General features: G+C 60.6%; 2 protein-coding genes across 5 annotated transcripts in view; both read left to right on the top strand.

Annotated features, from left to right (window-relative positions):
* Positions 1-736, top strand: part of USP48 (ubiquitin specific peptidase 48) — a 33,165-nt gene extending 32,429 nt beyond the window's left edge. For all 4 annotated transcript variants that reach the window (XM_069874887.1, XM_069874890.1, XM_069874888.1 and 1 more), the window contains one exon: positions 8-736. In XM_069874887.1, coding sequence (XP_069730988.1) covers positions 8-30 — 23 coding nt within the window. In that variant the 3' untranslated portion in view covers positions 31-736. The remainder of the gene's footprint in view (positions 1-7) is intronic.
* A 5,871-nt stretch (positions 737-6,607) lies between these two features.
* On the top strand, positions 6,608-20,017 carry RAP1GAP (RAP1 GTPase activating protein). The gene is made up of 20 exons (XM_069874927.1): positions 6,608-6,684; positions 6,769-6,807; positions 6,912-7,097; positions 9,257-9,351; positions 9,432-9,510; positions 9,600-9,653; positions 9,737-9,820; positions 9,895-9,995; positions 10,078-10,207; positions 11,130-11,285; positions 11,728-11,799; positions 11,878-11,964; positions 15,322-15,459; positions 16,954-17,022; positions 17,113-17,222; positions 17,307-17,378; positions 19,458-19,548; positions 19,614-19,695; positions 19,784-19,851; positions 19,942-20,017. The coding sequence occupies exons 1-20, from the start codon at positions 6,646-6,648 to the stop codon at positions 19,948-19,950; spliced, it is 1,761 nt and encodes a 586-aa protein (XP_069731028.1). The 5' UTR covers positions 6,608-6,645; the 3' UTR covers positions 19,951-20,017.
* The last annotated feature ends 1,375 nt before the right edge of the window (positions 20,018-21,392 follow it).

A 21,392-nucleotide genomic window follows, 5' to 3' on the forward strand; every position in this document is an offset into this window, starting at 1 on the left:
TCCTCAGGGACTGGTTTACTTGGACACTGATTGTTTTCTAAGCGTTAGCAACAGAGGAGTGACCAGAAGAGAAGAGGATTTTGACATGGTAGGGCATTAAAAGAAAAAAAAAGGTGGATACAGGACTCTTTGACTCTTCCGGAAGGCAGAAACCCCATTCTGAAATGACTGCCCGCCCCCCCAAAAAAAAATGCCTTATGTCAAAGCAGATTGCACTGAAGGACATCCTGCCTTGAAGAGAACGTTCCACATTTTATATTTAATAAAGCAACGGGAGGGTTGGAAAGTTTATAGCAGCAGTAGGAGTCGTGTTGGCAGACGAGGGAGGCGGAGGCGCTCTCCGGCGTTCCTCGACTCCGATCCCGCACCGCGCTCCTTGTCCGGAAAGAGGTTGTGATCCAGTAGATCGAAACCATCTCGATCTGTACTTGAGCGACTCTTTTAGGCGTAACCTGCTTACAGATAACCCTGTCTTTTTGATCCACTATTACTCTTTCAGTACAGCATGGAAGTAAAGAAATTGTTACTCGTGAGGAATGTCTAGCTCTTTCGAACACAAAACTTCATCTATTTAACCCAAAAAAACCTACGCTGGGGCCTGCCTCGCCGAGCTTTCCGTTGCGGAGAGGATGAGGAGCTGCCTCCCTCACCACCCCCATCGGCTCGTTAGCCGCTCGCCTTCACTCCCAGGCATTTATTTAACGAGCCTGAAATAATAGCCTGCTCTTTTTGTCAACTCTGGGTCTGGGATTTTTATTTTAACACCTTTGGATACCATCTTTTCCTCTTAATTTGGGGCCACCAGGAGCTCTTTCACTCATGGTTTGGGAAGACAGCAAAGGGGCTTGGGTTGGGGGGGAGTTTCCCATGGGAAGAGGTTTCGTCCCCGTCTCTGTTTTTCTCGGTTTTTAGGAACGTGCTAATTCTGTTAGGATTTTCACCTCGAGCTTCCAGGTGGTTGGGGGGCAAAACAGATGGATTTGGGGGCTCTTGAGGTGGTTTTGGGGGCACTTAAAGGTGGTTTTGGGGCAAAACAGATGGCTTTTTGGGTTCTTGAGGTGGTTTTGGGGCGAAACAGATGGCTTTTGGGGCTCTTGAGGTGGTTTTGGGGCAAAACAGATGGCTTTTTGGGTTCTTGAGGTGGTTTTGGGGCGAAACAGATGGCTTTTGGGGCTCTTGAGGTGGTTTTGGGGCGAAACAGATGGCTTTTTGGGTTCTTGAGGTGGTTTTGGGGCGAAACAGATGGCTTTTTGGGTTCTTGAGGTGGTTTTGGGGCGAAACAGATGGCTTTTGGGGTTCTTGAGGTGGTTTGGGGGCAAAATAGATGGCTTTTGAGGTGGTTTTGGGGTGAAACAGGTGGCTTTTTGGGCTCTTGAGGTGGTTTTGGGGCAAAACAGACACCTTTTGGGGCTCTTGAAGTGATTTTGGGGCAAAGCAGCCAGCTCCCTTTCCCTGTTTGCAGCAGGAAAACACAGACCCACTTCCACGCTTAAAAACGAGGGCACAGTCGGGGTTTCTCCGTGCTCCAATTAGGCCTTTCCTCTTCTTTTTCCCCGTTTTACCTTGTTTACACGACAAAACGACACAGAGTGGAGTGTTGCTGCCACATCAGCTTCATTTTCGGGAAGATTGCAGGAGTTTGGGGCTGGGAGAAGCAAGGAGGGGGCACAGATCCCATCCCGGCAGCCCTGGTAGGGTTTATGTTAAATATTATCCATTATTTGAACAATTAGAGCTGCCCTCAGCCGAGATCCGCGTCCTCCTCCTCGCCCCCTCTGTCCCCAGTGCATTTTGGGGCTCTGAAAGGTGGTTTTGGGGTGAAACTGCCAGCTTTTGGGGCTCTTGAGGTGGTTTTGGGGTGAAATAACCAGCTTTTGGGGCTCTGAAAGGAGGTTTTGGGGTGAAACAACCAGCTTTTGGGGCTCTGAAAGGAGGTTTTGGGGTGAAACAGCCAGCTTTTGGGGCTCTTAAGGTGGTTTTGGGGTGAAACAGATGGCTTTTGGAGCTCTTAAAGGTGCTTTTGGGGTGAAACAACCAGCTTTTTGGGCTCTTGAGGTGGTTTTCGGGTGAAACAACCAGCTTTTTGTGCTCTTGAGGTGGTTTTGGGGCTCTTTGGTGAGAAGGAAGGAGCCAGGGTCGAGGCAGTTTCCCCGAAGCGAGGCAGCGCGGCCGGATCTTAGGGAGGACGCAGGGACCGTTTTGTCTGTTATATGCAAACATTATTGGATTAAAGTTGTCCTTGGAGCTGTGGAAGCCTTCTTAAAGCCCAGCCCCCCCGGCCTGGCCTGGACTCCCTCTCCGAAAGGATCGGGGTTTATCCTTTTCTGGGCCACCCCAAACCAGGGAGGGACAAAATCAGGGTTCCCTGGGACCCTGGGATCAGGGATGAATGGATGGATGGATGGATGAGGAGATCAGGGTTCTCTGGGACCCAGGGATCAGGGATGAATGGATGGATGGATGGATGAGGAGATCAGGGTTCCCTGGGACCCAGGGATTGGGGCAGGAAAGGATGGAGATGGATGGATGGATGGATGGATGGATGGATGGATGGATGGATGGATGGATGGATGGATGGATTCTCTGGGAGCAGGGAGGGATCGAGGGGCTCCCCAAGGCCACAGGGTTGGACGGGGGGTCACAGGCAGGTAGAGATGCTGTCCCCGGGGTCAGTGCCCAGGGCTGGATCCCAGTCCCTGGTTCTGGGGAGGGTTCCTGGTGCCGGTGCCGGTTCCTATACCTGGTGGGGGTTCCTGGTGCCAGGAACCAGTTCTGGTTTTGGTTCCTATGGGGATTCCTCATTCACTATGCCGGTTCCTGTTCCCAGTGGGGGTTCCCTTTCCTGTTCCCGTTCCCTTTCCTGTTCCCATTCCCTTCCTCATTCCCCATTCCCCTTTCCTGTTCCCGATTCCCATTCCTAGTTCCCAGTGGAGGTTCCCATTCCCGGTGGAGGGGGTCCTGTTCCCTTTCCCATTCCTGGTTCCCGTTCTCGGTGGGGTTTCCCTTTCCTGTTCCATTTCCCATTCCTGTTCCTTTTCACATTCCCCGTTCCTGTTTCCTTTCCCCTTTCCCATTCCTGTTCCCTTTCGCATCCCTATTCCCTTTCTCGTTCCCTTTCCCGTTCCTAGTTCCAGTTCTGGGTTCCAGTTCCCGGTGGGGTTTCCCATTGCCCATTCCCAGTTCCCGTTCCCTTTGCTGTTCCATTTCCCATTTCCAGTTCCTGTTCCCTTTCCTGTTCCATTTCCCATTCCCTGTTCCAGTTCCCATTCCTTTTCCCATTTCCCATTCCCATTTCCCGTTCCCTTTCCTGTTCCATTTCCCATTCCCATTTCCCATTCCCCTTCCTGTTTCATTTCCCATTCCTTTTCCCATTCCATTTCCCATTTCCCGTTCCCAGTTCCCGTTCCCTTTCCTGTTCCATTTCCCATTCCCAGTTCCAGTTCCCATTCCTGTTCCAGTTCCCATTCCTTTTCCCATTTCCCATTCCCATTTCCCGTTCCCTTTCCTGTTCCCATTCCTGTTCCAGTTCCCATTTCCCATTCCCATTTCCCGTTCCCTTTCCCGTTCCCTTTCCTGTTCCATTTCCCATTCCCATTTCCCATTCCCCTTCCTGTTCCATTTCCCATTCCTTTTCCCATTTCCCGTTCCCAGTTCCCATTCCCTTTCCTGTTCCCAGTTCCAGTTCCCGGCGGGGTTTCCCATTTCCCATTCCATTTCCCTTTTCCCATTTCCCTTTTCCCATTTCCCATTTCCAGTTCCCATTCCCTTTCCTGTTCCAGTTCCCGTTCCCTTTCCTGTCCCATTTCCCATGTCCCTTTTCCCATTTCCCTTTCCCATTTCCCTTTCCCATTTCCCTTTCCCCATTTCCCATTTCCCTTTTCCCATTTCCCATTTCCCATGTCCCTTTTCCCATTTCCCATTTCCCTTTTCCCATTTCCCATTTCCCTTTTCCCTTTCCCATTTCCCTTTCCCATTTCCCTTTCCCTTTTCCCTTTTCCCTTTTCCCTTTCCCTTTTCCCAGTTCCCTTTCCCATTTCCCATTTCCCTTTTCCCTTTTCCCTTTCCCTTTTCCCATTTCCCTTTTCCCTTTCCCATTTCCCTTTCCCATCCCCATCCCCATCCCCGTTCCCGTTCCCGTCCCCGGTTCCGCCCCGGCTCCTCCCCCCGGTGACGCGGCCTCGTTCTCCGGTTCCCCCCTCGCTCCGGTCCCGACGCCCGGTAAGCGCCGCTCCCGGGGCTCCCCCCAACCCCCCAACCCCCCCCGTGACCTTCAGCCGGGGCCGGGGGGACCCCGATCCCCTCCCCCGCCCCCCCCGCTCTCTCCCCCATGAGCCCCGCGCCCCGAAAATGTCTCAGCCCCTTAATTCACCGCCCCCCCCCCCCCAATCTTGGCTTCAGCATCTGCCTCCCCGGGCCCCCCCCCTACACCCCCACATCCCCCCAGCCTGCCCCCCATCCCAGCCCCCCCAACCTGTCCCCCACATCCCCCCAGCCTGCTCCCTGCATCCCAGTCTGTCCCCCCCATCCCAGTCTCCCCAGTCTGTCCCCCCCATCCCAGTCTGCCCCCCACATCCCAGTCTCCCCAGTCTGTCCCCCACATCAGAGTCTGTCCCCCCCATCCCAGTCTGACCCCCATCCCAGTCCCCCCAACCTGCCCCCCCACATCCCAGTCTGCCCCACATCCCAGTCTGACCCCTATCCCAGTCTGACCCCCACCCCTGTTCCCCCAACCTGCCCCCCACATCCCAGTCTGACCCCCATCCCAGTCTGCCCCCCACATCCCAGTCCCCCCAGTCTGTCCCCCCCATCCCAGTCTGTCCCCCCCATCCCAGTCTCCCCAGTCTGTCCCCCACATCCCAATCCCCCCAGTCTGCCCCCCACATCCCCCCAACCTGCCCCCCATCCCAGTCCCCCCAGTCTGCCCCCCCACATCCCAGTCCCCCCAGCCTGCCCCCTCCATGCCCCTAGTCTCCCCCCCATATCCCCCCAACCTGCTCCCCACACCCCAATTTTCCCTCCCCCATCCCACTCTGCCCCTCCATCCCACTCTGCCCCCCCCATCCCCCAGTCTGCCCCCCGCCCCCCAAGCCCAGCCCCACATTTGGGTCACTCCCCCATGGGTGCCGGCTGTGGGGAATCGCTGGGGAGCCCCCACCCCCCTTCCCCCCCTCCGCCCCCTGTCCGCTGGGTTGTCGATTTGCACGGGGATCGCTCACGTTTTCACCAGGGGGGCGTTTGCAGGGGGACAGGTGACATTGGCGTGTCTGCACCGGGGCGGGGGGGGGTTGCACCAAGGATGGTTTTGCACGGGGACTGGTCGCGTTTGCATCCAGGGTTGGGTTTGCACTAGATCGGGTTTGCACCAGGATTGATTTTGCACCAGGGTTGGGTTTGCACCAGGATTGATTTTGCACCAGGGTTGGGTTTGCACAGGGACTGGGTTTGCACCAAGGATGAGTTTGCACTAGGGTTGAGTTTGCACCAGGGTCTAGTTTGCACTAGGGTTGATTTTGCACCAGATCGGGTTTGCACTAGGGTTGAGTTTGCACTAGATCGGGTTTGCACCAGGATCAGGTTTGCACTAGGGTTGATTTTGCACCAGGATGAGATTTGGACCAGGGTCTGGTTTGCACCAGACTGAGTTTGCACCAGGGTTGGGTTTGCACAAGGATTGATTTTGCACCAGATTAGATTTGCACCGCATCGGGTTTGCACTAGGGTTGATTTTGCACCAGGGTCAGGTTTTTACCAGGGTCTAGTTTGCACTAGGGTTGAGTTTGCACCAGATCGGGTTTGCACCAGCTTTGGTTTTGCACCAAGAGTTGATTTTTGCACCAGATCAGGTTTGCACCAAGGATGTGTTTGCACTGGGGTTGATTTTGCACCAAATTGGGTTTGCACCAGGGTCTGGTTTGCACCAAATTGAGTTTGCACCAGGGTTGGGTTTGCACAAGGATTGATTTTGCACCAGATCGGATTTGCACCAGATCAGGTTTGCACTGGGGTTGATTTTGCACCAGGGTCAGGTTTGCACCAGGTTGAGTTTGCACCAGGGTTGTGCTTGCACGAGGCTCTCACCGGCCACAGGGTGTGTTTGCCCTTGGGGGGGTGGGTGTGTGTGTGTCCCACTTACCTCTGGGCTCAGTGGCCCCGGGGTCCCCATTTACCCCCCCGGGTCCCTATTTACCCCCCGGGGTCCCCATTTGCCCCCCCGGGGTCCCTATTTACCCTCCTGGGGTCCCTATTTACCCCCCGGCGCTGTCCATGGTGCTGCCCGCGCGGTGCCGCCTCCGGCCGGCAGGGGGCGCTCTGCGGGGTTGGGTGGGTGTGTGTGCGATGAGTTTTGGGGGGGTCTCAGCAGCCAGCCCCCCCCCTCCCCTTTCACCTCCCAATCCCCCTTCCGCAATCCCTGAGCTGCTCCCCCCACCCCCCCCATCAAGCTCCCGGCCGCTCCCGAGGCGGCGCTTGGCGTGCTGCCATCATTAGGCTTCAGGGTTAACGCCGCTGAGCGTCACGGCGAGGAGCTTTGTGGGGGGGGGGGGGTAGTTCTCCTTTTCCTCCCCCATCCCAGGAGGCACCATGGACCCCCCCGGACCTCCCCGAGGCACCTAGACGTGTCCCAAGCCACCAGCGCGGGGCGGTAGGATGGCCCAGCAGCGCCACGGCGTCCCCCCGCCGCTCAAGGTGGGCACGGCTGGGGGTGGGGGGCACCCCAACTGGCACCCATGGGTGCTGGCGTGGCCGTCACCCCCCCCCGTTGTCTTGCAGACGGAGGAGGATTACATCCCCTACCCCAGCGTCCACGAGGTAGAGCCCCAACGGCGTTGGGTGCAAAGACGAGCGAGCGGTTGAGGGGTTGGTTGGTTTGGGGGTTGGTCCCGGCACCCACCTCGGCGCGGTGCTGGGTGCAGGTGCTGGGCCGGGAGGGGCCCTTCCCCCTCATCCTCCTGCCGCAGTTCGGGGGTTACTGGATCGAGGGCACCAACCACCGGCTGAGCGAGGCCCCCGAGTCGCCCCCGACCCCCGCGCCCAGCGTCCGGGCGAAGCTCGAGGGCAACCACACGGCCAAGATCTACCGCAAGCACTTCTTGGGCAAGGTGAGGGGGGGGGGGTGCCAGGGTGGGGTGGGGGGGTGTCCCGTGAGGCTGGGGGGGCTTGGAGACCCCATAAACGGGGCTGCTCGTGGGTATGGGTGTGGGTGTCTACGGGCTTGGGAGACCTATAGGTATAGGTGCTCGTGGACATGGGAAACCCATGAGCGTGGATGCTCATGGACAGGGATGTAGGTATCTAGAGACATGGGAGATCCATGGGTATGGGTGCTTATGGCATGGGTGCTCATGGTATGGTTCCTCATGGATATGGGTGCTCCTGGACATAGATGTGGGTGTCTACAAACATGGGACACCCATGGGTGTGGGTGCTTGTGGACACTGGAGACTCATGGATATGGGTGCTCATGGCATGGTTGCTCTTGGCATGGGTGCTCATGGTATGGGTGCTCATGGCATGATTCCTTATGACATGGGTGCTCATGGACATGGTTGTGGGTATCTACATACACGGGAGACCCATGGGTGTGAGTGGTCGTGGACATGGGAAACCCATGAGCGTGGGTGCTCATAGACAGGGATGTAGGTATTTAGAGACGTGGGAGATCCATGGGTGTGGGTGCTTATGGCATGTGTGCTCATGGTATGGTTCCTCATGGATATGGATGCTCCTGGACATGGATGTGGATGTCTACAGACATGGGAGACCTACAGACATGGGTCTTCATGGCATGGTTGCTCATGGTATGGGTGCTCATGGACATGGTTGTGGGTATCTACAGACATGGGAGACCCATGGGTATGGGTGCTCCTGGCATGGGTGCTCGTGGTATGGGTGCTCATGGCAGGATTCCTTATGGCATGGGTGCTCATCGACGTGGTTGTGGGTATCTACAGACACGGGAGACCCATGGGTGTGGGTGCTCATGGACATGGGAAACCCATGAGTGTAGGTGCTCATGGACAGGTATGTAGGTATCTAGAGACGTGGGAGATCCATGGGTATGGGTGCTTATGGCATGGTTGCTCATGGCATGGGTGCTCATGGTATGGTTCCTCATGGATATGGGTGCTCCTGGACATGGATGTGGGTGTCTACAGACATGGGAGACCCATGGGTGTGGGTGCTTGTGGACACTGGAGACCCATGGATATGGGTGCTCATGGCATGGTTGCTCCTGGCATGGGTGCTCATGGTATGGGTGCTCATGGACATGGTTGTGGGTATCTACAGACATGGGAGACCCATGGGTATGGGTGCTCATGGACATGGGTGCTCATGAGCATGGTTGCTCATGGCATAGGTGCTTATGGAGATGGGTGCTCATGGTATGGGTGCTTATGGCATGGTTGCTCATGGACATGGATTGGGGATCTACAGATATGGGAGACACATGGACATGGGTGCTCATGGCATGGGTGCTCATGGACGTGATTGTGGGTATCTACAGATGTGGGGGACCCATGGACATGGGTGCTCATGGACATGGGTGCTCATGGCATGGTTGTTCATGGTATGGGTGCTCATGGCCATGGATGTGGGAATCTACAGACATGGGAGACCCATGGACATGGAAGTTCATGGTATGGGTGCTCATGGACACAGGGTCTCCATAACTCTGGGTGCTCGTGGCTCTGGGTGTCTCATCACACGTGTGTGATCACTGTGGTGACATCTGTGGGTGTGGGTGCTCATGGACATCAACGCTCCATAGTGATGGGTGCTGAGGGGCCTGTATGCCCCATGGCATGGGTGCTTGCGGACATGAGCATCCATGGGCTTGGGAAGCCTGTAAGATGAGGGGCCACCCATGGGCATGAGTGCCCCATAGACATGGAGAGGGGTGGCCCATGGGCATGGGTGGCCCAGTGGGTGTGTGCCCATGAGTCTGGGTTCTCCATAGGTGATGGTATCTGGAGAGGTGGTGCCCATGAGTTTGGGTTCTCCATAGGTGATGGTATCATCTGGAGATGTGGTGCTGGGTTTGGATTCTCCATAGGTGATGGTATCTCAGATGTGGTGCCCATGAGTTTGGGTTCTCCATAAGAACTGGTACCTCCAGGCTGGGATACCCATGGAAATGGGTGTCCCACAAACATGATATGGGCATGGATGGGTGTCCCATGATGTGGTTGCTCCACGGAGTGGGTGCCCCATGGCGTGGGTGCTCCACGGTCTTGGGTGCTTGTCCCCTTCCCCACAGGAGCACTTCAACTACTACTCCCTGGACCCAGCGCTGGGCCACCTCGTCTTCTCCCTCAAGTACGACGAGCAGGAGCATCTCCACTTGCTGCTGCGGTGAGCAGGGCGCCGGGGGCACCCATGGGTGCTGGCTTGGGGGGGTTGGAGCCCCCCTTGACGCCCACCTTGCTCCTCAGCACCCGCGCCCGCACCCTGCACGACGTGGTGCCCATCTCCTGCCTGGCCGAGTTCCCCAACGTGGTGCAGATGGCCAAGGTGGGTGCCCCCCCTCTCCAGCAGCACCCATGGGTGCCCCCCACCCCAAAACCCTGCAGCACCCTTGGCGTCCCCCTTCCTTCCCACAGCTGGTGTGCGAGGACATCAACGTGGATCGCTTCTACCCCGTGCTCTACCCCAAGGTGAACAGGGTGCGGGGTTGGAGGGGACCATGGACACCCATGGGTGCCCCCCACCCAACCTCCACCCCGTCCTGACCCCCTAGGCGTCCCGCCTCATCCTCGCCTTCGATGAGCACGTGCTCAGCAACCACTTCAAATTTGGGGTCATCTACCAAAAACTGGGGCAGGTATGGGGTGGGTGATTTTTTGGGGGGGGGGGTGTCCCGGGTGGGTGCTGGCACCCACGGCCACCCCACCCTAGACCTCCGAGGAGGAGCTCTTCGGCACCACGGAGGAGAGTCCAGCGTTCACTGAATTCCTTGATGTCCTGGGTCAACGGGTGCAGCTGAGGGACTTCAAGGGGTACGTGGAGGGTGGTCTTCTGGGTGGGGGGGCACCCCTGGAGCTCGGGATCAGGGTGCTTGTGCCCCTTCGCCACCCCCAGGTTTCGGGGGGGGCTGGACGTGACCCACGGGCAGACGGGGAGCGAGTCGATCTACTGCAACTTCCGCGACAAGGAGATCATGTTCCACGTCTCCACCAAGCTGCCCTACACCGAGGGGGACGCCCAGCAGGTGGGGTTGGGGTGGGGTTTTGGGGTTCTTGGAGGGATCATGAGCGCAAGGGGTGGTGGGGCACCTGGAGAACGTCTGTGGGGCACAGGGGCTGGTGGTGTCAATGGGACCAGGGTCTGCTGGGGTACTCTTTGGGTGCTGGGATTGTCCGTGGGGTGCAAAGGTTCTTGGGGTGCTGGTGGAGCATCTGTGGGGTTGAAAGGGCTGGTGGAGCATCTGAGGGGCTGGTGAGGCATCTACGCGGTCGCAAGGGGCTGGTGGAGCATCTGAGGTGCTAGTGGAGCATCTAGGGGTGCTGGGGGGGCTGGTGGAGCATCTACAGGGTTGTGAGAGGCTGGTGGAACGTCTACGGGGCTGGTGGAGCATCTATGTGGCTTTTGGAGCATCTACGGGCTTGCAAGGGGCTGTTGGAGCATCTGAGGGGCTGTTGGAGCATCTACAGGGTTGTGAGGAGCTGGTGGAGCATCTACGGGGCTGTTGGAGCATCTATGGGGTTGTGAGGGGCTGATGGAGCATCTACGGGGCTGTTGGAGCATCTACGGGGCTGTTGGAGCATCTATGGGGTTGTGAGGGGCTGGTGGAGCCTTTATGGGGTTGCAAGGGCTGGTGGAGTTTTTATGGGTTTGCAAGGGGCTGGTGGAGCATCTAGGGGGTTGTGAGGGGCTGGTGGAGCATCTATGGGGTTGGTAGAGTATCTGGGGAACTGGTGGAGCATCTATGGCATTGCGAGGGGCTGGTGGAGCATCTGAGAGGCTGGTGGAGCATCTAGGTGGTTGTAAGGGGCTGGTGGAGCATCTATAAGGTTGTGAGGGGCTGGTGGAACACCCATGGGTGCTGGGGGGGTGTCTATGAGATGCAAAGCTGCAGGGACACCCCCTGCCCATGTCGTGTGGTCCCCCCCCACCCCGTATTGTCCCCACAGCTTCAGCGCAAGCGTCACATCGGCAACGACATCGTGGCCGTCGTCTTCCAGGACGAGAACACCCCCTTCGTCCCGGACATGATCGCCTCCAACTTCCTCCACGCCTTCGTGGTGGTGCAGCTGGAGCAGGGGGGCTCCCAGGGGACCCTCTACAAGGTAAACCCCCCCCATACCTCAGTTTCCCCGTCACCCCCAGGGGACCCTCTACAAGGTAACCCTCCCCGTGCCTCAGTTTCCCCATCCCCACCCAAGCTGCCCCATCACTCCCAGGGGACCCTCTACAAGGTGACACCTGCTGTGCCTCAGTTTCCCCATCACCCCCAGGGGACCCTCTACAAGGTGACCCCCCCGTGCCTCAGTTTCCCCATCACCCCCAGGGGACCCTCTACAAGGTGACCCCCCCATGCCTCAGTTTCCCCACACAAGCTGCCCCATCACCTCCAGGGGACCCTCTACAAGGTAACCCCCCTGTGCCTCAGTTTCCCCATCCCCACTCAAGCTGCCCCATCACCCCCAGGGGACCCTCTACGAGGTGACCCCCCGTGCCTCAGTTTCCCCATCCCCACCCGAGCTGCCCCATCACCCCCTATCGCCGCAGGTCTCCGTCACTGCTCGTGACGACGTTCCCTTCTTCGGGCCGCCGCTGCCGGACCCTGCGGTCTTCAGGAAGGTGAGCACCCCTGGGTGCTGCGGGGGATCCCCGGGGGGGGGGCACCCACCCAGGGCTGCCCCTCACCTTCTCCTGCAGGGCCCCGAGTTCCAGGAGTTCCTGCTGACCAAGCTCATCAACGCCGAGTACGCCTGCTACAAGGCCGAGAAGTTCGCCAAGCTGGAGGTGGGTGCTGAGCGCGGGGGCGCAGAGAGGGCTGCGACGGAGCTGGGGTTGCAGCGGGGGAGAGGGGTTTGCAGCAGGGATGGGTTTGAATGGGGCTTGGGGGGCCTGATTGCTGTATATTCAAGGGTGCTGCCCATGCGGTGGGTGCTGGGAATGAGGGTGCTGCGGGCAAGCGATGCTGTGCGTGTGGGTGATGCTGCGAGTGCAGCTCCTGCAGCGATGCTGTGCGTGTGGGTGATGCTGCGAGTGCAGCGATGCTGTGTGTGTGGGTGATGCTGTGATTGCAGCTCCTGCAGCGATGCTGTGCGTGTGGGTGATGCTGTAAGTGCAGCTCCTGCAGCGATGCTGTGCGTGTGGGTGATGCTGTGACTGCAGCCCCTGCAGCGATGCTGTGCGTGTGGGTGATGCTGCGAGTGCAGCCCCTGCAGCGATGCTGTGCGTGTGGGTGATGCTGTAAGTGCAGCTCCTGCAGCGATGCTGTGCGTGTGGGTGATGCTGTGACTGCAGCCCCTGCAGCGATGCTGTGCGTGTGGGTGATGCTGCGAGTGCAGCCCCTGCAGCGATGCTGTGCGTGTGGGTGATGCTGTAAGTGCAGCTCGTGCAGCGATGCTGTGCGTGTGGGTGATGCTGCGAGTGCAGCGCCTGCAGCGATGCTGTGCGTGTGGGTGATGCTGTAAGTGCAGCTCCTGCAGCGATGCTGTGCGTGTGGGTGATGCTGTAAGTGCAGCTCCTGCAGCGATGCTGTGCGTGTGGGTGATGCTGCGAGTGCAGCCCCTGCAGCGATGCTGTGCGTGTGGGTGATGCTGTAAGTGCAGCTCCTGCAGCGATGCTGTGCGTGTGGGTGATGCTGTGATTGCAGCTCCTGCAGCGATGCTGTGCGTGTGGGTGATGCTGTAAGTGCAGCTCCTGCAGCGATGCTGTGCGTGTGGGTGATGCTGTGATTGCAGCCCCTGCAGCGATGCTGTGCGTGTGGGTGATGCTGTAAGTGCAGCTCCTGCAGCGATGCTGTGCGTGTGGGTGATGCTGTGAGTGCAGCGATGCTGTGCATGTGGGTGATGCTGTGATTGCAGCTCCTGCAGCGATGCTGTGCGTGTGGGTGATGCTGCGAGTGCAGCGATGCTGTGCGTGTGGGTGATGCTGTGAGTGCAGCCCCTGCAGCGATGCTGTGCGTGTGGGTGATGCTGTAAGTGCAGCTCGTGCAGCGATGCTGTGCGTGTGGGTGATGCTGCGAGTGCAGCCCCTGCAGCGATGCCGTGCGTGTGGGTGATGCTGTAAGTGCAGCTCGTGCAGCGATGCTGTGCGTGTGGGTGATGCTGCGAGTGCAGCGCCTGCAGCGATGCTGTGCGTGTGGGTGATGCTGTAAGTGCAGCTCCTGCAGCGATGCTGTGCGTGTGGGTGATGCTGTAAGTGCAGCTCCTGCAGCGATGCTGTGCGTGTGGGTGATGCTGCGAGTGCAGCCCCTGCAGCGATGCTGTGCGTGTGGGTGATGCTGTAAGTGCAGCTCCTGCAGCGATGCTGTGCGTGTGGGTGATGCTGTGATTGCAGCTCCTGCAGCGATGCTGTGCGTGTGGGTGATGCTGTAAGTGCAGCTCCTGCAGCGATGCTGTGCGTGTGGGTGATGCTGTGATTGCAGCCCCTGCAGCGATGCTGTGCGTGTGGGTGATGCTGTAAGTGCAGCTCCTGCAGCGATGCTGTGCGTGTGGGTGATGCTGTGAGTGCAGCGATGCTGTGCATGTGGGTGATGCTGTGATTGCAGCTCCTGCAGCGATGCTGTGCGTGTGGGTGATGCTGCGAGTGCAGCGATGCTGTGCGTGTGGGTGATGCTGTGAGTGCAGCCCCTGCAGCGATGCTGTGCGTGTGGGTGATGCTGTAAGTGCAGCTCGTGCAGCGATGCTGTGCGTGTGGGTGATGCTGCGAGTGCAGCCCCTGCAGCGATGCCGTGCGTGTGGGTGATGCTGTAAGTGCAGCTCGTGCAGCGATGCTGTGCGTGTGGGTGATGCTGCGAGTGCAGCGCCTGCAGCGATGCTGTGCGTGTGGGTGATGCTGTAAGTGCAGCTCCTGCAGCGATGCTGTGCGTGTGGGTGATGCTGTAAGTGCAGCTCCTGCAGCGATGCTGTGCGTGTGGGTGATGCTGCGAGTGCAGCCCCTGCAGCGATGCTGTGCGTGTGGGTGATGCTGTAAGTGCAGCTCCTGCAGCGATGCTGTGCGTGTGGGTGATGCTGTAAGTGCAGCTCCTGCAGCGATGCTGTGCGTGTGGGTGATGCTGCGAGTGCAGCTCCTGCAGCGATGCTGTGCGTGTGGGTGATGCTGCGAGTGCAGGTCCAGGGGGGTCCCGGGGGTTATATGGGGGTGCCAGGGATCCCGGGATCCAGGGCTGCTTGGGGGATGCTGGAGGTGCCTGGGATGCTGGGGGTTCTGGAGTGTTGAGGGATCCAGGGGTCCTTGGGGGGGACCGGTGCTGGCGGGTCCTGGGGGATGCCAGGGAGGTCCCAGGAGGTGCTGGAGGATGCCAAGGGGTGCCAGGGGGGTCCCAGGAGGTGCTGGAGGGTGCCAGGGGGGCCCCAGGAGGTGCTGGAGGATGCCAAGGGGTGCTGGGGGGTCCCAGGAGGTGCTGGAGGATGCCAAGGGGTGCCAGGGGGGTCCCAGGAGGTGCTGGAGGATGCCAAGGGGTGCCAGGGGGGTCCCAGGAGGTGCTGGAGGATGTCAAGGGGTACCATGGGTGTCCCAGGAGGTGCTGGAGGATGCCAAGGGGTGCTGGGGGGTCCCAGGAGGTGCTGGAGGATGCCAAGGGGTGCCAGGGGGGTCCCAGGAGGTGCTGGAGGATGTCAAGGGGTACCATGGGTGTCCCAGGAGGTGCTGGAGGATGCCAAGGGGTGCCAGGGGGGTCCCAGGAGGTGCTGGAGGATGCCAAGGGGTGCCAGGGGGGTCCCAGGAGGTGCTGGAGGATGTCAAGGGGTACCATGGGTGTCCCAGGAGGTGCTGGAGGATGCCAAGGGGTGCCAGGGGGGTCCCAGGAGGTGCTGGAGGATGCCAAGGGGTGCCAGGGGGGTCCCAGGAGGTGCTGGAGGATGTCAAGGGGTACCATGGGTGTCCCAGGAGGTGCTGGAGGATGCCAAGGGGTGCCAGGGGGGTCCCAGGAGGTGCTGGAGGATGTCAAGGGGTGCCAGGGGGGTCGCAGGAGGTGCTGGAGGATGCCAAGGGGTGCCAGGGGGTGTCCCAGGAAGTGCTGGAGGATGCCAAGGGGTGCTGGGGATCCTGGGATTGCGTGGGGTGCTGGTGTCAGGGGGTCCAGGGTGCCAGGGATCCCGGGGTTGCCGGTGGATGCCGGTGCCCGCGGTGCCCGTGTGGCTGCCGCAGGAGCGGACGCGGGCGGCGCTGCTGGAGACGCTGCACGAGGAGCTGCAGGCCCGCAGCCAGGCCATGCTGGGGCTCAGCCCCGACGAGGAGCGCCCCGACAACGGCGCCGCCGCCCCGGGATTCTTCGAGTCCTTCAAGGTGGGGCTCGGGGGGGGCCGGACCCCCCACCGGACCCCCCCAGTGCCACCCCGGCTCCCCGAGCACCCTGGGGTGCTGGGACTGTCCATGCACGACGGCTCCTGGGGGGCCTTTGGGTGCTGGGAGGTGGCCGGGGGGGTTCTTAGGGCACCTTTGGGTGCTGGGGGGGGGCACCTGCAGGCCGCGGGGTCTCGTGGGGCACCCCGTGGGCATGTGCTGGGGTACTTTTGGGTGCTGGGGTTCTCCATGGGGTGCAGGGGAGCTTGGGGTGTCCATGGGGTGCAAGATCTCCTCAAATGACTTTGGGGGCTGGGGTGTCCATGTGGGTGCAAAGGTTCTTGGGGTGCTGGTGGAGCATCTAGGGGGTTGCGAGGGGCTGGTGGAGCATCTATGGGTTTGTGAGGGGCTGGTGGAGCACCCACAGATGCTGGGTGAGGGTGTCTGGGGGTTGTACAAGCCGCAGGGCACCCCGGGGTGCCAGGGTTGGGGGGCGGGGGGGTCTGTGGGGCACAGATTTTTCCATTCCCCTTGACCCATCCTGCTCTGTCCCATCGTGTCCCCCCCACCCGATGCCCACAACGAACCCCTCGACGGCACCGGCCGGAGCGACCCCCGCCCTGGCCACGCCCACACTCACCTGGCCACGCCCACACTCACCTGGCCACGCCCACACTCACATGGCCACGCCCACACGGACAAGCAAATCCACCTGGCCACGCCCCCTCTGGCCACGCCCCCAATGTCACAGGCCACGCCCACCACGATCATCCCAGCAGCTCTGGCCACGCCCCCAACCCCATGGCCACGCCCACTATGAGCCCCACGCCGCTCTGGCCACGCCCCCAGTCGCACTCAGCCAATCAGCGCTCGTCTGACCGAGGCCACGCCCCCATTGAGGCCAGGTGCTCACTTCAAGCGCTGGCCACGCCCCTTTAGCCCCAAGCCACGCCCCCGTCGAGGCAAACCACGCCCCCTTTCCCCAAGCCCCGCCCCACTGCCCCATTCATTCCCGGTCCCCTCGATCCCTCTAGTGCTCGCCACCACGCCCCTTTAAAATCACGTGACCACCCCCCACACTGCCCTGGCCACGCCCCCGACCACGCCCCCCGCAGCCGCATTGGCTGCGCCACCGCTCTGGCCACGCCCCCAACGCCCAAGCCACGCCCACTACGGCGACCCAGTGCCGCTCTGGCCACGCCCCCAACCTCTATGGCCACGCCCACTACATCTCCTGTGTCGCTCTGGCCACGCCCCCAGTCGCACTCAGCCAATCAGCGCCCGTCTGACCGAGGCCACGCCCCCTCCTTAGACCGCGCGGCGCCCTTCAAGCGCTGGCCACGCCCCCTTCATCCCGAAGCCACGCCCCCTTGCCGCGAAGCCACGCCCCCTCCCCAAGCCCCGCCCCGCTGCCCCATTCATTCCCGGTGTCCCCGTTCCCCCCGTCCCCTCCGGTGCCGGTTCCCCCCGGGGCCGGTGACGCGGTGCCGCCCGCAGTCGCTGCTGGTGCCCGGGAGCCGTCGGGGCCGCCGCGGCAGCGCCATCGGGCTGGGCTCGGTGGAGGAGGTGGGTACCCCCCGCCGCGGCCCCGTCCCCTCTCTCCCCGCTGTGTGCCCCCCCCCCCCCCCCGCCCCGGTTTACCGGTGACCCCCGCAGGCGCTGCTGGTGCCCGGGAAGAGCCCCTCGCGGCGGCGGCCCGGCCCGCTCGGCTCCCGCCGCTCCAGCGCCATCGGCATCGAGAGCATCCAGGAGGCGCCGGGCGGCAGGTGAGCGGGGCCCGGGGCCGGCACCGGGCTGAGTGTCCCCCCCCCGGCGGCCCCTCACCGCCCGCCGCCGCCTTCACCCGCTAGGGACGGGCCCGCCGCCGCCCCCCCGGAGGGAGCCGCCTCCGCGCACAGCTCGCCCGAGAGCCGCCCCGACCGGTACCGACGGAGCGGGGAACGGGACGGGGGGAACGGGATAACGGGGGGACGGGATAGGGGGGGAACGGGATGGGGGGGGAACGGGATGGGGGGGAACGGGATAGCGGGGGGACGGGATGAGGGGGGAACGGGATAGCGGAGGGGAACGGGATAGCGGGGGAACGGGACAAGGGGGGGAACGGGATGGGGGGGGACACAGTGGGATGGGGGGGGACACCGTGTCAGAGATGACACTGGGATGGGGGGGGTGACACTGGGATAGAGAGGGGGGCACTGGGATAGGGTGGGGGACACCGGGATGGGGAGGGGACATTGGGATGGGGGACACTGGGATTGAGGTGACACCGGGATAGGGAGGGGAACACCGGGATGGGGGACACTGGGATGGGGAGGGAACACCAGGACGGGGGTGGCACCGGGATGGGGGGGCACCAGGATAGGAGAGTGATACCGGGATTGGGGGGGGACACTGGGACAGGGTGGGGGACACTGGGATTGGGGAGGACACTGGGATGGGAGGTGACACCAGGATTGGGGGGGGTGACACCAGGATTGAGAGGTGGCACCGGGACAGGGGTGGCACCAGGATTGGGGGGACACTGGGACAGGGGAGACGCTGGGATTGCGGGGGTGGTGACACTGGGATTGGGGAGGTGACACTGGGATGAGGGGTGGCACCAGGATGGGAATGACACTGGGTTGAGGTGACACCAGGATGGTGGGGGTGACACCGGGTTGGGGGTTGACACTGGGATTGGGTGGTGGCACCAGGATGGGGAGTGGAACTGAGATGAGGTGGCACTGGTACAGGTTGCCATGGTAACTGTGGGGTGGCCCTGGGACTGGGGGTGACACCAGGATGCGGGGGTGACACAGGGATGGAGGAGGGTCACTGGGTGGTATGGGCGCAGGTGGCAGGAGGTGAGGGTGACAGGGAGGCCTGGTGGCATGGGGACAGGGTGTGGGGACAGGAGACTGGGATGGGATGGGATTGGGATGAGGATGGGGATGGGGATGGGATGGGGATCATAGAATCATAGAATAACCAGGTTGGAAGAGACCCACCGGATCATCGAGTCCAACCGTTCCCATCAATCACTAAACCATGGCCCTTAGCACCTCAAATGGAATAGGATGGGATGGGGATGGGGATGGGGATGGGGATGGGGATGGGGATGGGGATGGGGATGAGGATGGGGATGAGGATGGGATGGGATGGGATGGGGAGGGGATGGGGATGGATATGGGATGGGGATGGAGATGGAGATGGAGATGGAGATGGAGATGGGATGGAGATGGAGATGGGATGGAGATGGGATGGGGATGGGGATGGGGATGGGGATGAGGATGGGATGGGGATGGGGATGGGATGGGGATGAGGATGGGGATGGGGATGGGGATGGGATGGGGATGAGAATGGGATGGGGATGAGGATGGGGATGAGGATGGGATGGGGATGGGATGGGATGGGGAGGGGATGGGGATGGATATGGGATGGGGATGGAGATGGAGATGGAGATGGAGATGGAGATGGAGATGGGATGGAGATGGAGATGGGATGGAGATGGGATGGGGATGGGGATGGGGATGGGGATGAGGATGGGATGGGGATGGGGATGGAATAGAATGGGGATGAGGATGGGGATGGAGATGGAGATGGGGATGGGGATGGGATGGGGATGAGAATGGGATGGGGATGAGGATGGGGATGAGGATGGGATGGGGATGGGATGGGTTGGGGATGAGGATGGGATGGGGATGAGGATGGGATGGGGATTGGGATGGGGATTGGCATGGGGATTGGCATGGGGATTGGCATGGGGATGGGCATGGGCATGGGCATGGGCATGGGGATGGGCATGGGGATGGGATGGGGATGGGCATGGGGATGAGGATGGGATGGGGATGAGGATGGAATAGAATGGGGATGAGGATGGGGATGGGGATGGAATAGAATGGGGATGAGGATGGGGATGAGGATGGGGATGAGGATGGGCATGGGGATGGGGATGGGGATGGCATGGGATGGGGATGGGATGGAAAGGGATGGGGATGAGGATGTCCCCTGTCCCTTTCCAGGCCCGAGAAGCCGGAGCCGCCCGATTTTTCCCGCTCCTCATCCAGCGCCAGCAGCTTGGGCAGCGCCGAGGAGCCCAGCGAGCCGGGACGGGTATGGGGGTGCTGAGGGGGGGCCCGGGGGGGCAGGGCCCCTCTGACCTCCTCCTGCCCCCCCAGGAGAGCCGCTCGCCCTCGGGGACCCACCGCGACGCCTTCCCCAACGACCCCTGGCCGGGTGACCCCCCCGGCACCCCCCCAGGTAGCCCATTTCTGGGGCGTCGAGCTCCCACACCGTGGGGCTGGGACACCCCCTGGCATCCTCACAGCTCCCCCTTTCAACCCCACAGGCCGCCGACCCCCCGATTCCCCCTGCCCCGAGATCAAAGTCCAGCTGGAGCGACCCCCCCAGAACCCGGTGAGGCTGTGTCCCCCCGCCCAGTGCCCCCCAATTTGGGGGCACCCCTATTTTTTGGGGGGACACACCCACTGATGTTCCTCTACACAGGGTGCGTAGTCCTCCCCTCTTCTTCGTGCCACCCCTGTGCCAGGAGCTGAAGCCATCGCCATCGTCCCCGGTGCAGGATTTGGGGGGACAACTCCTCCCCCCCAAAAAATACGGGGGTGTCCCCCCTTCCAGACAATCCAAATCACCCCAAATACAGGGCCCCCCCTCCTCTGTCTGGGACCCCCAAAATAAAATCAGCTCCAACCTTATCATCATCACCCCCCCACCAAAAAAAAAAGAGGGGGGGCTTAAATCCAGGGCAAACCCAAAGTGGGGTTCTGTCTGCCCCCCCCCTTTTATTTTAAGGGATAAAAAGCTCTGGGATGGGTTGGATGCTGGAATTTGGGGGGAGGGGAGAACATTTTTTCAAGCCCCTCCAAACCGTGTTTGTGTTTCCCATGAATCCTGTATAAAATAAAAGTTTATTTATCGCTATGGATGGGGGGTCCCCAATATTTTGGGGGGTCCCCAAAACTCCAGGCATCCATCAGTGTCTTAAACCCACCCCAAACCCACCATCCAAATCCATTTGGGGGGGTCACTTACCTGAATTTTGAGGCTTTTTGATGCCTCCAAGCTGTGTAAAACCTTGGTTTTAAGGGAAAAAAAAAGCTCTGGAATGGGTTGGATGCTGGAATTTATGGAGGGGGGGGAGCATTTTTCAAGCCCCCTCCTAAACCGTGTTTGTGTTTCCCATGAATCCTGTATGAAATAAAAGTTTATTTATTGCTAGAGACGGGGCAGACGAGGTGTCCCCTATATCTTGGAGGGCTCCCAATATCTCGGGGGGTCCCCAGTATCTTAAGGGGGGTCCCCAAAGTGCCAAACATCCATGGGGGGACAAATGATCTTAAAAACACTCCCAATCCACTTATTTTTGGGGTCACTTGCCCAGCTTATGAGGCATTTGACACCTGCAAGGTGAGTAAAGCCTTGCTTTGAGTTTTTCCTATTTTTGGGGTGCCCCCCACCCCTAAAAAAAGCCTCTTTGCTTTGGCCCCAGCAGCCAATGCGGCATTTGGCCGGTAGCCCCAGTGGCCACCAGCTCGGTGCCAAATCCCTGACCACGAAAACTCAGTTCCCGCCCCCCCCAAACCCCCAAACCCCCCCTCCCTGAACCCCCAAACCCACAAAGCACCCCGGGAGTGGTTAAACATAGCTCGGCGGGGCTGGATTTCTGGGAAGCCCCAACGCCACGGGGATGGGCTGTGGTTGGGTGCAAAGGGCGCTGAGCAAAGTGGGGGTGTCACAGCCTCCCCCCCCCCCAAAAAAAATTAAATCCAGGGCCTCTCGGGTCACCGCCTGCACCAAAGTTTGCTGGTTACTGAGAAACCAGAGCGGGGATTTATTTATAAAGTGGGTAAATAAATAAAAAAGGGAGGTTGGAGGGGTTGAGGGGGATCTGGGAGGCTGGGGGGGGTGTAAATAGCCAAGAGGTGTGTGTGAGGAGT

This window comes from Phaenicophaeus curvirostris, chromosome 22, assembly GCF_032191515.1.
Source record: "Phaenicophaeus curvirostris isolate KB17595 chromosome 22, BPBGC_Pcur_1.0, whole genome shotgun sequence".
NCBI lineage: Eukaryota > Metazoa > Chordata > Aves > Cuculiformes > Cuculidae > Phaenicophaeus > Phaenicophaeus curvirostris.

Excerpts from the sequence above, each read along its gene's own strand:
- RAP1GAP (XM_069874927.1), top strand. The coding sequence starts at position 6,646 with ATGGCCCAGCAGCGCCACGGCGTCCCCCCGCCGCTCAAG. Across the intron at positions 9,511-9,599 it reads ACGTGGTGCAGATGGCCAAG|CTGGTGTGCGAGGACATCAA; the intron begins GTGGGTGCCCCC and ends TCCTTCCCACAG. Across the intron at positions 17,379-19,457 it reads CCCGAGAGCCGCCCCGACCG|GCCCGAGAAGCCGGAGCCGC; the intron begins GTACCGACGGAG and ends GTCCCTTTCCAG.